Source organism: Neodiprion pinetum, chromosome 7 (genome assembly GCF_021155775.2).
Source record: "Neodiprion pinetum isolate iyNeoPine1 chromosome 7, iyNeoPine1.2, whole genome shotgun sequence".
In the NCBI taxonomy this organism is placed as follows: Eukaryota; Metazoa; Arthropoda; class Insecta; order Hymenoptera; family Diprionidae; genus Neodiprion; species Neodiprion pinetum.
Window position 1 is genome coordinate 142538 of NC_060238.1, and position 12426 is coordinate 154963.

The 12426-nt window shown below is 44.3% G+C and overlaps 1 protein-coding gene and 1 long non-coding RNA gene across 2 annotated transcripts; both read right to left on the bottom strand.

Annotated features, from left to right (window-relative positions):
* Nucleotides 1–9179: 9179 nt before the first annotated feature.
* LOC124223821 (uncharacterized) lies at nt 9180–11456 on the bottom strand. Its single transcript, XR_006884364.2, has 2 exons — nt 11254–11456; nt 9180–10328 (listed from the first exon to the last, which is right to left on the bottom strand). It is a non-coding gene; the product is annotated as an uncharacterized lncRNA (long non-coding RNA).
* On the bottom strand, nt 11454–11813 carry LOC124222691 (abnormal spindle-like microcephaly-associated protein homolog). Its single transcript, XM_046633920.1, has one exon. It carries the CDS (start codon nt 11811–11813, stop codon nt 11454–11456), a length of 360 nt encoding a protein of 119 aa, XP_046489876.1.
* Between the last annotated feature and the right edge of the window lie 613 nt (nt 11814–12426).

Consider the following 12426-nt stretch of genomic DNA (forward strand, 5'->3'; position numbering starts at 1 on the left):
GTAATTTTCGCTGAAATTTCTCCGATTTGTTGAGTCAAAGTGGAAGTAGCCTAATTATAGGCAACCAAACTTACTTGCTTGGTCCAAGTGGAAGTAGCCTAATTATAGGCAACCAAACTTACTTGTTTGGTCCAAGTGAAAGTAGCCTAATTATAGGCAACCAAACTTACATGCATGCAACACGGTCTTGCAGCCGTGAAGGCGTCAACCTTCGATCGACCTCCTCGGCTCAGATGTTCTCCTAATACCAGGAGTAATTTTTCGCTGAAATTTCTGCGATCCGCTTACGATTCGTTCTAAATGAAAGTAGTACGTAGGCAAGCGATCACATGCCCTCTCAAGAAAGCATGCATGCCTTCAGTCACACAGCGTCGACATCACATGCAGTCAATCAATCAATCAATGTGTCCCTGTTTTTAGAAGAGCTCCTCGGTTCTCCTGCGCTCCTGATACCAGGAGTAATTTTCGCTGAAATTTCTCCGATTTGCTTAGTTCTAATAGGAAGTGGCGCGAAAATTTGAGATCTCATGCCCTCTCAAGCAAGCATGCATGCCTTCAGTCACACAGCGTCGCCATCACATGCAGACAATCAATCAATCAATGTGTCTCTGTTTTTAGAAGAGCTCCTCGGTTCTCCTGCGCTCCTGATACCAGGAGTAATTTTCGCTGAAATTTCTCCGATTTGCTTGGTTCTAATAGGAAGTGGCACGAAAATTTGAGATCTCATGCCCTCTCAAGCAAGCATGCATGCCTTCAGTCACACAGCGTCGACATAACATGCAGTCAATCAATGTGTCCCTGTGTTTAGAAGAGCTCCTCGGTTTTTCTGCGCTCCTGATACTCGGAGCATGCATGCCTTCAGTCATACAGCGTCGACATCACATGCAGTCAATCAGTCGATCAATGTGTCACTGTTTTTGGAAGAGCTCCTCGGTTCTCCTGCGCTCCTGATACAGGGGGTAATTTTCGCTGAAATTTCTCCGATTTGCTTAGTTCTAATAGGAAGTGGCGCGAAAATTTGAGATCTCATGCCCTCTCAAGCAAGCATGCATGCCTTCAGTCACACAGCGTCGCCATCACATGCAGACAATCAATCAATCAATGTGCCTCTGTTTTTAAAAGAGCTCCTCGGTTCTCCTGCGCTCCTGATACCAGGAGTAATTTTCGCTGAAATTTCTCCGATTTGCTTGGTTCTATTAGGAAGTGGCGCGAAAATTTGAGATCTCATGCCCTCTCAAGCAAGCATGCATGCCTTCAGTCACACAGCGTCGACATAACATGCAGTCAATCAATGTGTCCCTGTGTTTAGAAGAGCTCCTCAGTTTTTCTGCGCTCCTGATACTCGGAGCATGCATGCCTTCAGTCACACAGCGTCGCCATCACATGCAGACAATCAATCAATCAATGTGTCTCTGTTTTTAGAAGAGCTCCTCGGTTCTCCTGCGCTCCTGATACCAGGAGTAGTTTTCGCTGAAATTTTTCCGATTTGCTTAGTTCTATTAGGAAGTGGCACGAAAATTTGAGATCTCATGCCCTCTCGAGCAAGCATGCATGCCTTCAGTCACACAGCGTCGCCATCACATGCAGACAATCAATCTATCAATGTGTCTCTGTTTTTAGAAGAGCTCCTCGATTCTCCTGCGCTCCTGATACCAGGAGTAGTTTTCGCTGAAATTTCTCCGATTTGCTTGGTTCTAATAGGAAGTGGCGCGAAAATTTGAGATCTCATGCCCTCTCAAGCAAGCATGCATGCCTTCAGTCACACTGCGTCGACATAACATGCAGTCAATCAATGTGTCCCTGTGTTTAGAAGAGCTCCTCAGTTTTTCTGCGCTCCTGATACTCGGAGCATGCATGCCTTCAGTCATACAGCGTCGACATGACATGCAGTCAATCAATCAATCAATGTGTCTCTGTTTTTGGAAGAGCTCCTCGGTTCTCCTGCGCTCCTGATACAAGGAGTAATTTTCGCTGAAATTTCTCCGATTTGCTTAGTTCTATTAGGAAGTGGCACGAAAATTTGAGATCTCATGCCCTCTCGAGCAAGCATGCATGCCTTTAGTCACACAGCGTCGCCATCACATGCAGACAATCAATCAATCAATGTGTCTCTGTTTTTAGAAGAGCTCCTCGATTCTCCTGCGCTCCTGATACCAGGAGTAGTTTTCGCTGAAATTTCTCCGATTTGCTTACTTCTAATAGGACGTGGCGCGAAAATTTGAGATCTCATGCCCTCTCAAGCAAGCATGCATGCCTTCAGTCACACAGCGTCGCCATCACATGCAGACAATCAATCAATCAATGTGTCCCTGTGTTTAGAAGAGCTCCTCGGTTTTTCTGCGCTCCTGATACTCGGAGCATGCATGCCTTCAGTCATACAGCGTCGACATCACATGCAGTCAATCAGTCGATCAATGTGTCTCTGTTTTTAGAAGAGCTCCTCGATTCTCCTGCGCTCCTGATTCGAGGAGTAGTTTTCGCTGAAATTTCTCCGATTTGCTTAGTTCTAATAGGAAGTGGCGCGAAAATTTGAGATCTCATGCCCTCTCAAGCAAGCATGCATGCCTTCAGTCACACAGCGTCGCCATCACATGCAGACAATCAATCAATCAATGTGTCTCTGTTTTTAGAAGAGCTCCTCGGTTCTCCTGCGCTCCTGATACCAGGAGTAATTTTCGCTGAAATTTCTCCGATTTGCTTAGTTCTATTAGGAAGTGGCACGAAAATTTGAGATCTCATGCCCTCTCGAGCAAGCATGCATGCCTTCAGTCACACAGCGTCGCCATCACATGCAGACAATCAATCAATCAATGTGTCTCTGTTTTTAGAAGAGCTCCTCGATTCTCCTGCGCTCCTGATACCAGGAGTAGTTTTCGCTGAAATTTCTCCGATTTGCTTGGTTCTAATAGGAAGTGGCGCGAAAATTTGAGATCTCATGCCCTCTCAAGCAAGCATGCATGCCTTCAGTCACACAGCGTCGACATAACATGCAGTCAATCAATGTGTCCCTGTGTTTAGAAGAGCTCCTCAGTTTTTCTGCGCTCCTGATACTCGGAGCATGCATGCCTTCAGTCATACAGCGTCGACATGACATGCAGTCAATCAATCAATCAATGTGTCTCTGTTTTTGGAAGAGCTCCTCGGTTCTCCTGCGCTCCTGATACAAGGAGTAATTTTCGCTGAAATTTCTCCGATTTGCTTAGTTCTATTAGGAAGTGTCACGAAAATTTGAGATCTCATGCCCTCTCGAGCAAGCATGCATGCCTTCAGTCACACAGCGTCGTCATCACATGCAGACAATCAATCAATCAATGTGCCTCTGTTTTTAAAAGAGCTCCTCGGTTCTCCTGCGCTCCTGATACCAGGAGTAATTTTCGCTGAAATTTCTCCGATTTGCTTGGTTCTAATAGGAAGTGGCGCGAAAATTTGAGATCTCATGCCCTCTCAAGCAAGCATGCATGCCTTCAGTCACACAGCGTCGCCATCACATGCAGACAATCAATGTGTGCCTGTGTTTAGAAGAGCTCCTCAGTTTTTCTGCGCTCCTGATACTCGGAGCATGCATGCCTTCAGTCACACAGCGTCGCCATCACATGCAGACAATCAATCAATCAATGTGTCTCTGTTTTTAGAAGAGCTCCTCGATTCTCCTGCGCTCCTGATACCAGGAGTAGTTTTCGCTGAAATTTCTCCGATTTGCTTACTTCTAATAGGACGTGGCGCGAAAATTTGAGATCTCATGCCCTCTCAAGCAAGCATGCATGCCTTCAGTCACACAGCGTCGCCATCACATGCAGACAATCAATCAATCAATGTGTCCCTGTGTTTAGAAGAGCTCCTCGGTTTTTCTGCGCTCCTGATACTCGGAGCATGCATGCCTTCAGTCATACAGCGTCGACATCACATGCAGTCAATCAGTCGATCAATGTGTCTCTGTTTTTAGAAGAGCTCCTCGATTCTCCTGCGCTCCTGATTCGAGGAGTAGTTTTCGCTGAAATTTCTCCGATTTGCTTAGTTCTAATAGGAAGTGGCGCGAAAATTTGAGATCTCATGCCCTCTCAAGCAAGCATGCATGCCTTCAGTCACACAGCGTCGCCATCACATGCAGACAATCAATCAATCAATGTGTCTCTGTTTTTAGAAGAGCTCCTCGGTTCTCCTGCGCTCCTGATACCAGGAGTAATTTTCGCTGAAATTTCTCCGATTTGCTTAGTTCTATTAGGAAGTGGCACGAAAATTTGAGATCTCATGCCCTCTCGAGCAAGCATGCATGCCTTCAGTCACACAGCGTCGCCATCACATGCAGACAATCAATCAATCAATGTGTCTCTGTTTTTAGAAGAGCTCCTCGATTCTCCTGCGCTCCTGATACCAGGAGTAGTTTTCGCTGAAATTTCTCCGATTTGCTTGGTTCTAATAGGAAGTGGCGCGAAAATTTGAGATCTCATGCCCTCTCAAGCAAGCATGCATGCCTTCAGTCACACAGCGTCGACATAACATGCAGTCAATCAATGTGTCCCTGTGTTTAGAAGAGCTCCTCAGTTTTTCTGCGCTCCTGATACTCGGAGCATGCATGCCTTCAGTCATACAGCGTCGACATGACATGCAGTCAATCAATCAATCAATGTGTCTCTGTTTGTGGAAGAGCTCCTCGGTTCTCCTGCGCTCCTGATACAAGGAGTAATTTTTGCTGAAATTTCTCCGATTTGCTTAGTTCTATTGGGAAGTGGCACGAAAATTTGAGATCTCATGCCCTCTCGAGCAAGCATGCATGCCTTCAGTCACACAGCGTCGCCATCACATGCAGACAATCAATCAATCAATGTGTCTCTGTTTTTAGAAGAGCTCCTCGATTCTCCTGCGCTCCTGATACCAGGAGTAGTTTTCGCTGAAATTTCTCCGATTTGCTTGGTTCTAATAGGAAGTGGCGCGAAAATTTGAGATCTCATGCCCTCTCAAGCAAGCATGCATGCCTTCAGTCACACAGCGTCGCCATCACATGCAGACAATCAATCAATCAATGTGCCTCTGTTTTTAAAAGAGCTCCTCGGTTCTCCTGCGCTCCTGATACCAGGAGTAATTTTCGCTGAAATTTCTCCGATTTGCTTGGTTCTAATAGGAAGTGGCGCGAAAATTTGAGATCTCATGCCCTCTCAAGCAAGCATGCATGCCTTCAGTCACACAGCGTCGCCATCACATGCAGACAATCAATGTGTGCCTGTGTTTAGAAGAGCTCCTCAGTTTTTCTGCGCTCCTGATACTCGGAGCATGCATGCCTTCAGTCACACAGCGTCGCCATCACATGCAGACAATCAATCAATCAATGTGTCTCTGTTTTTAGAAGAGCTCCTCGGTTCTCCTGCGCTCCTGATACAGGGAGTAGGTTTCGCTGAAATTTTTCCGATTTGCTTAGTTCTATTAGGAAGTGGCACGAAAATTTGAGATCTCATGCCCTCTCGAGCAAGCATGCATGCCTTCAGTCACACAGCGTCGCCATCACATGCAGACAATCAATCTATCAATGTGTCTCTGTTTTTAGAAGAGCTCCTCGATTCTCCTGCGCTCCTGATACCAGGAGTAGTTTTCGCTGAAATTTCTCCGATTTGCTTGGTTCTAATAGGAAGTGGCGCGAAAATTTGAGATCTCATGCCCTCTCAAGCAAGCATGCATGCCTTCAGTCACACAGCGTCGACATAACATGCAGTCAATCAATGTGTCCCTGTGTTTAGAAGAGCTCCTCAGTTTTTCTGCGCTCCTGATACTCGGAGCATGCATGCCTTCAGTCATACAGCGTCGACATGACATGCAGTCAATCAATCAATCAATGTGTCTCTGTTTTTGGAAGAGCTCCTCGGTTCTCCTGCGCTCCTGATACAAGGAGTAATTTTCGCTGAAATTTCTCCGATTTGCTTAGTTCTATTAGGAAGTGGCACGAAAATTTGAGATCTCATGCCCTCTCGAGCAAGCATGCATGCCTTTAGTCACACAGCGTCGCCATCACATGCAGACAATCAATCAATCAATGTGTCTCTGTTTTTCGAAGAGCTCCTCGATTCTCCTGCGCTCCTGATACCAGGAGTAGTTTTCGCTGAAATTTCTCCGATTTGCTTACTTCTAATAGGACGTGGCGCGAAAATTTGAGATCTCATGCCCTCTCAAGCAAGCATGCATGCCTTCAGTCACACAGCGTCGCCATCACATGCAGACAATCAATCAATCAATGTGTCCCTGTGTTTAGAAGAGCTCCTCGGTTTTTCTGCGCTCCTGATACTCGGAGCATGCATGCCTTCAGTCATACAGCGTCGACATCACATGCAGTCAATCAGTCGATCAATGTGTCTCTGTTTTTAGAAGAGCTCCTCGATTCTCCTGCGCTCCTGATTCGAGGAGTAGTTTTCGCTGAAATTTCTCCGATTTGCTTAGTTCTAATAGGAAGTGGCGCGAAAATTTGAGATCTCATGCCCTCTCAAGCAAGCATGCATGCCTTCAGTCACACAGCGTCGCCATCACATGCAGACAATCAATCAATCAATGTGTCTCTGTTTTTAGAAGAGCTCCTCGGTTCTCCTGCGCTCCTGATACCAGGAGTAATTTTCGCTGAAATTTCTCCGATTTGCTTAGTTCTATTAGGAAGTGGCACGAAAATTTGAGATCTCATGCCCTCTCGAGCAAGCATGCATGCCTTCAGTCACACAGCGTCGCCATCACATGCAGACAATCAATCAATCAATGTGTCTCTGTTTTTAGAAGAGCTCCTCGATTCTCCTGCGCTCCTGATACCAGGAGTAGTTTTCGCTGAAATTTCTCCGATTTGCTTGGTTCTAATAGGAAGTGGCGCGAAAATTTGAGATCTCATGCCCTCTCAAGCAAGCATGCATGCCTTCAGTCACACAGCGTCGACATAACATGCAGTCAATCAATGTGTCCCTGTGTTTAGAAGAGCTCCTCAGTTTTTCTGCGCTCCTGATACTCGGAGCATGCATGCCTTCAGTCATACAGCGTCGACATGACATGCAGTCAATCAATCAATCAATGTGTCTCTGTTTTTGGAAGAGCTCCTCGGTTCTCCTGCGCTCCTGATACAAGGAGTAATTTTTGCTGAAATTTCTCCGATTTGCTTAGTTCTATTAGGAAGTGGCACGAAAATTTGAGATCTCATGCCCTCTCGAGCAAGCATGCATGCCTTCAGTCACACAGCGTCGCCATCACATGCAGACAATCAATCAATCAATGTGTCTCTGTTTTTAGAAGAGCTCCTCGATTCTCCTGCGCTCCTGATACCAGGAGTAGTTTTCGCTGAAATTTCTCCGATTTGCTTACTTCTAATAGGACGTGGCGCGAAAATTTGAGATCTCATGCCCTCTCAAGCAAGCATGCATGCCTTCAGTCACACAGCGTCGCCATCACATGCAGACAATCAATCAATCAATGTGTCCCTGTGTTTAGAAGAGCTCCTCGGTTTTTCTGCGCTCCTGATACTCGGAGCATGCATGCCTTCAGTCATACAGCGTCGACATCACATGCAGTCAATCAGTCGATCAATGTGTCTCTGTTTTTAGAAGAGCTCCTCGGTTCTCCTGCGCTCCTGATACCAGGAGTAATTTTCGCTGAAATTTCTCCGATTTGCTTAGTTCTATTAGGAAGTGGCACGAAAATTTGAGATCTCATGCCCTCTTGAGCAAGCATGCATGCCTTCAGTCACACAGCGTCGCCATCACATGCAGACAATCAATCAATCAATGTTTCTCTGTTTTTAGAAGAGCTCCCCGATTCTCCTGCGCTCCTGATACCAGGAGTAATTTTCGCTGAAATTTCTCCGATTTGTTTAGTCAAAGTGGAAGTAGCCTAATTATAGGCAACCAAACTTACTTTGTTGGTCCAAGTGGACGTAGCCTAATTATAGGCAACCAAACTTGCATGTATGCAACCCGGTCTTGCAGCCATGAAGGCGCCAACCTTCGATCGACCTCCTCGGCTCAGATGTTCTCCTAATACCAGGAGAAATTTATCGCTGCAATTTCTCCGATTTGATTAGTTCTGAGTGGAAGTAGCATGTGAGCAAACGATGATTCGCGTGAAAGTCCCTAATTATAGGCAACTAAACTTACAAGTACGCCATACGGCCTTTCAGGCGTAAAGGCGTGCCTTCGTCGACCTCCTCAGCTCAGCTGCGCTTCTGATACCAGGACTAATTTTTCGCTGAAATTTCTCAGATCCGCTTACGATTAGTTCTAAATGAAAGTAGTACGTTTGCAAGCGATCACATGCCCTCTCAAGAAAGCAGGCATGCCTTCAGACACAGCATCGGCGAGACAATAGATCGCATCATTTTGTTCGTTATAATCGTGTGCAGAATAAATTCGTAGTAGATAAGTGTGTTTTAGAATAATCATTTATTTATTTATTCATCTGTTAGTAAGGATCGAAGAGCATAAATGCCCCTTTACAAAGGAAGTGTATAAAAAAAATAAAAGACATCGTCTTAAATAATTATGCCATATAACTACCTAGAAAGTTTATGACTCATTACATTTGCACCTCTTTTGCATGCCATTCTTAATTATTGTAAAACTTAGTAATAGTACAACGAACGGCCCATTCACAAGCAACTGTACATGTTTTCGGCGTGCGCCTGACGGTCTTCCAAAAGGCGACCCAACACACGTAATGGCATATGGGTTAGCCTAGGAGCCCTACCGCAGGCGTGCGCTCTATGCATCCCCAGGTGTACCCACTTCCAATACATTCCTCCAACTGGATTAGCACTTGTAGCTTTGCACCTGTCGAGTAGTACAAATCCCACAAATGCGCTTAGCGACAAATCCCGTAAGAAATTCATTCGTATGCAAATGATTTGCAGTCATTGATTAATGATCAGCAGGTAGGAGACGCCAGCAGCCAATGAAATTACAATTTTTGACATATCTTGGCTGATCGTCGACAGGAACTGTTTCGTTGGAATTTCAGTTTCACTTCTTAAGCCCAAAAGGTTAGGATAATGGTTTGTATCTAGTCGCAAAAAAATGCGTAAATCTCCTATTTTTTTATACTACTTTTTGCATTTTTCTTACTTTTTAAATGTGCCAAATTCAGTCCCGCAGAATCAAAATATTCCACAGCTGAGAAAGGCTGATCAAAGTTACGCATAAAAAAAAAACACGATTCTAGTACTAATGGTGTTCAATTGATACATCATTATTCATAACATGATAATTCAAATACATACAACATAAATAGAAAATTATTTACAAGTCCTTGAGTTCTTTACCTTTAGTCGCCAAAATTTTACACACAGAACAGTTTCTCATAATTCAAGTTCATACTTTTACGATAAACACTGTGTTATACATAAATTCAAATACTATAAATTTTAACAAGGTAAGCATATGTAAGATAAGTTTTTTGTTTAGTAATGATACTGCATTCGCACATGCAATCAGTTGGAAATTATAAACAACGTATGCATCACTAATCTTAATTCTGTAACGGATACAATTCGGAATTGTTAACAATATGTTATTTCTCGATTGTATTTCTTCTCCTCTTTCTCATTTACCTTCCTTTTTCGCAAAGCCTGGTCCCGATTACGGTCAAGCGATTCAAGGATTTATGATGATAAATTATCTGAAAATTAACAACTTTCATTGATCGACGAAGATGATAACCACAATAATAATAATAATGATTATGATGACGACACGGATCCTAAGAAGCCTTTCGCGTGACCGTAACGCTAGAATTTCATAGTTCACGATATTCAAAATGCTGCATGGATAATTGTAATTACCGAACAAGAAGAAGTCGAAGAAAGAGAAGAAAAGCAAAATACGTAAACGTATGACACTGCATACTATCAATAATTTGTGCACTCTGCAGTGTACATTAAGCACCAAATTTAAAACGACTCTATTATACGTATACGTATGCACGTACATATATTTATTAACCATAAGGTTCCTGTGGAGATTGAAAAAAAAAATCTAACAATACTAATGGCACGAAAAACAGAGCTGAATTTTCAATGAGAGTCAGATGATCTTCGTTTGTGTGAATCCGAGGTCTGGAGTTCGGCGACACGTAAGTCGGATCATTCATTCGGATATAGTAGTGTGTTCGAGACAGAGTTGTCAAGGGCTCGTTGACTGGGTTGCTCAACAGTTCAAACTCTTCACGCTCGACGTTACATTAACAGAACAGAACCCGCGAGGCTAACACAGGCGGTGCAGCAGGCCAAACTGTGTCAATGCCATCGCCTTAGCCGACTCGCACGCACGCTCAGAGACCGTCCATCGAATCACCTCGAGACATCACCTAAATTGTAGTTTACACTGAAATATGAAAACAAACAGACATATTAAGCGCGCGTAATTTTGTACTTGGCTACGCGCAATTGTTTGCACGCGTAAGTACATACATAGATTGAGATACGTTACTTTGGCTCTAAAAGGGTAGAAGTAAGGAAAAGAAAAAAAATACGAATCTAAGGATGATGATTCACGGACTTGTTTTCTGTATGGTAAAAGGAAACCGGTCCTATAACTACGCCAGTTGTTGGCAAATCTTATTTTTGCACAAATGTATTCCGAGTTTTGCACTGAGACACACTGTATCTAAACGTGTTGAAATCACAGGAGCATTGTACAAAGATTTTTTCGGAGAGCATAATTGTCTACAGAGTAAGACAAAGAGGAAGAGGGATGGATCCGAAGCAAACGATTATTTTTGACGTATGTTGCATCATGCAAAAATTGTTTCTCTGACGGAGAGATTGTTTGTGTACATGGGTATTCCAACAGTCTTTCAGTCACACGAAATGATTTGTACACTGTCAATGTGTACACGGCACGGTGTATCTTATCACTGTATTATACCCCGACCCTCCCCCCCCCCCCCCCCCCGCCCTTCACAAATGAAAAGAAAAATAACACTGCATATCGTGAAGTGGATCTGTTGCATTGTTGAATCCATGAAACGCAGTAATCTATTTCTCTAATTAATGAATATTTGAAAAACGAAGGAATTGATTAGAACCTAATGATTAACGACATTTGAATAATGTTCGTCGTTCGATATTTCGCCGAAGCAAATCCTGCATCGTTGTTTGAAAAGGAATGGTACAGCGAAAAGCGAGAAATTAAGACAACTTCGAAAAGATCGCATATCAAAACTCGTCCCGGTGATCAGTTAAGCGAAGAAAACAATTTGTAATAAACGAACGAAGGCGAACTCCGAATTCTATGGAAAGTATCTTACGTGTTTTCGTTGAGGAAGTTTTTACAGATGCTAGTCGAAGGGTGATCGTTCCAGATGCAGATGATGTATAGTTTGCATAGCGAGACAATCGTGATTTCTCTTTATACTCAAGTATATTACTTATTCTAATAGAATGTATGACTGAAGCGCAGAGAATGCCGGGTGATCTTTTGCCACCGCGTTCTCGAGCAGCTCAAGGGTCACTGGGCGCCCTGTTTCAGCTGTTTCCGGGTCCTGAACCCTCGGAACCCTGCCTGAATCCTGGTGGCAGCCGCGGCTGCGACCTGCTGCCTCTTCCTAACGAGAAACCCCCTGACTCCGGCCTGGATTTTCGTTGCCGATTTCTCCTCGAGGTTCGTCTTGTTCGAGGTGTCCTGGCGCTTAAGGGGCGGCGGGCTGAACGCCTCGGAGTCAGAGGTCCTCGGCGATGTCTGATGCAGGCCTTCCTTAAGCTGCTTCCTGACTCTGTACCCCCGGAATCCGGCTTGAATTTTGGTCGCCGCGGTGTTGGCCTTCATCTCGTCTTCCTGGTCCGTAACGGGGACCGTCTTAAGCGACATTAACTGCCTCTTTGGTATAACCACCGCAGGCAGACGTTCCGGAATTTAGCGGTAGATGCAATTTAGGGCCTCGGTGAATTGCTGAGTTGTTGCTTTTTAATGTGTGTCCTTTTCTCTCTACAAATACGAAATAGTTTCTTCCTTCTCGCTCAGATTCGATCGCTTTCGCCGGCTGCAGTGACAACAAACGAAGGATGAAATCTCTCGCTGAACTGATTATAACGAGTGACAATAAGCGAAGCTCCGAACACTTAGACAGCGCAACGTCGACTGAACTCGCGGCATCCACTCTCGTCCGGATATGTATAAGTTCGACAATGTCGCGTGCGCTTGCGCTCGTGCCAACTCCTGCCCGTGTTACATGCAGTGTATATATGCTTGTAAGGAATTGACGTTAATGTAGGTACCTACACTCATACAGCATCCTTTCGCGCACTGCAATCGTAATAATATTGAAACTACGTCACTAAAGGTCGTTGAAAACTATACTGCTATGTATCCTTAGGCTTATTTTCGTTTCCGCTTATTGCCATGATATGCCATTGATCACGATTACCGGTACACCGAAAATTCCAACGACTGAACTCGATACATTTCCAAGAGACCATTGAGA

Bases quoted from the DNA above. Each gene is read 5' to 3' on its own strand.
- LOC124222691 (XM_046633920.1), bottom strand. From the start codon at position 11,813: ATGTCGCTTAAGACGGTCCCCGTTACGGACCAGGAAGACGAGATGAAG.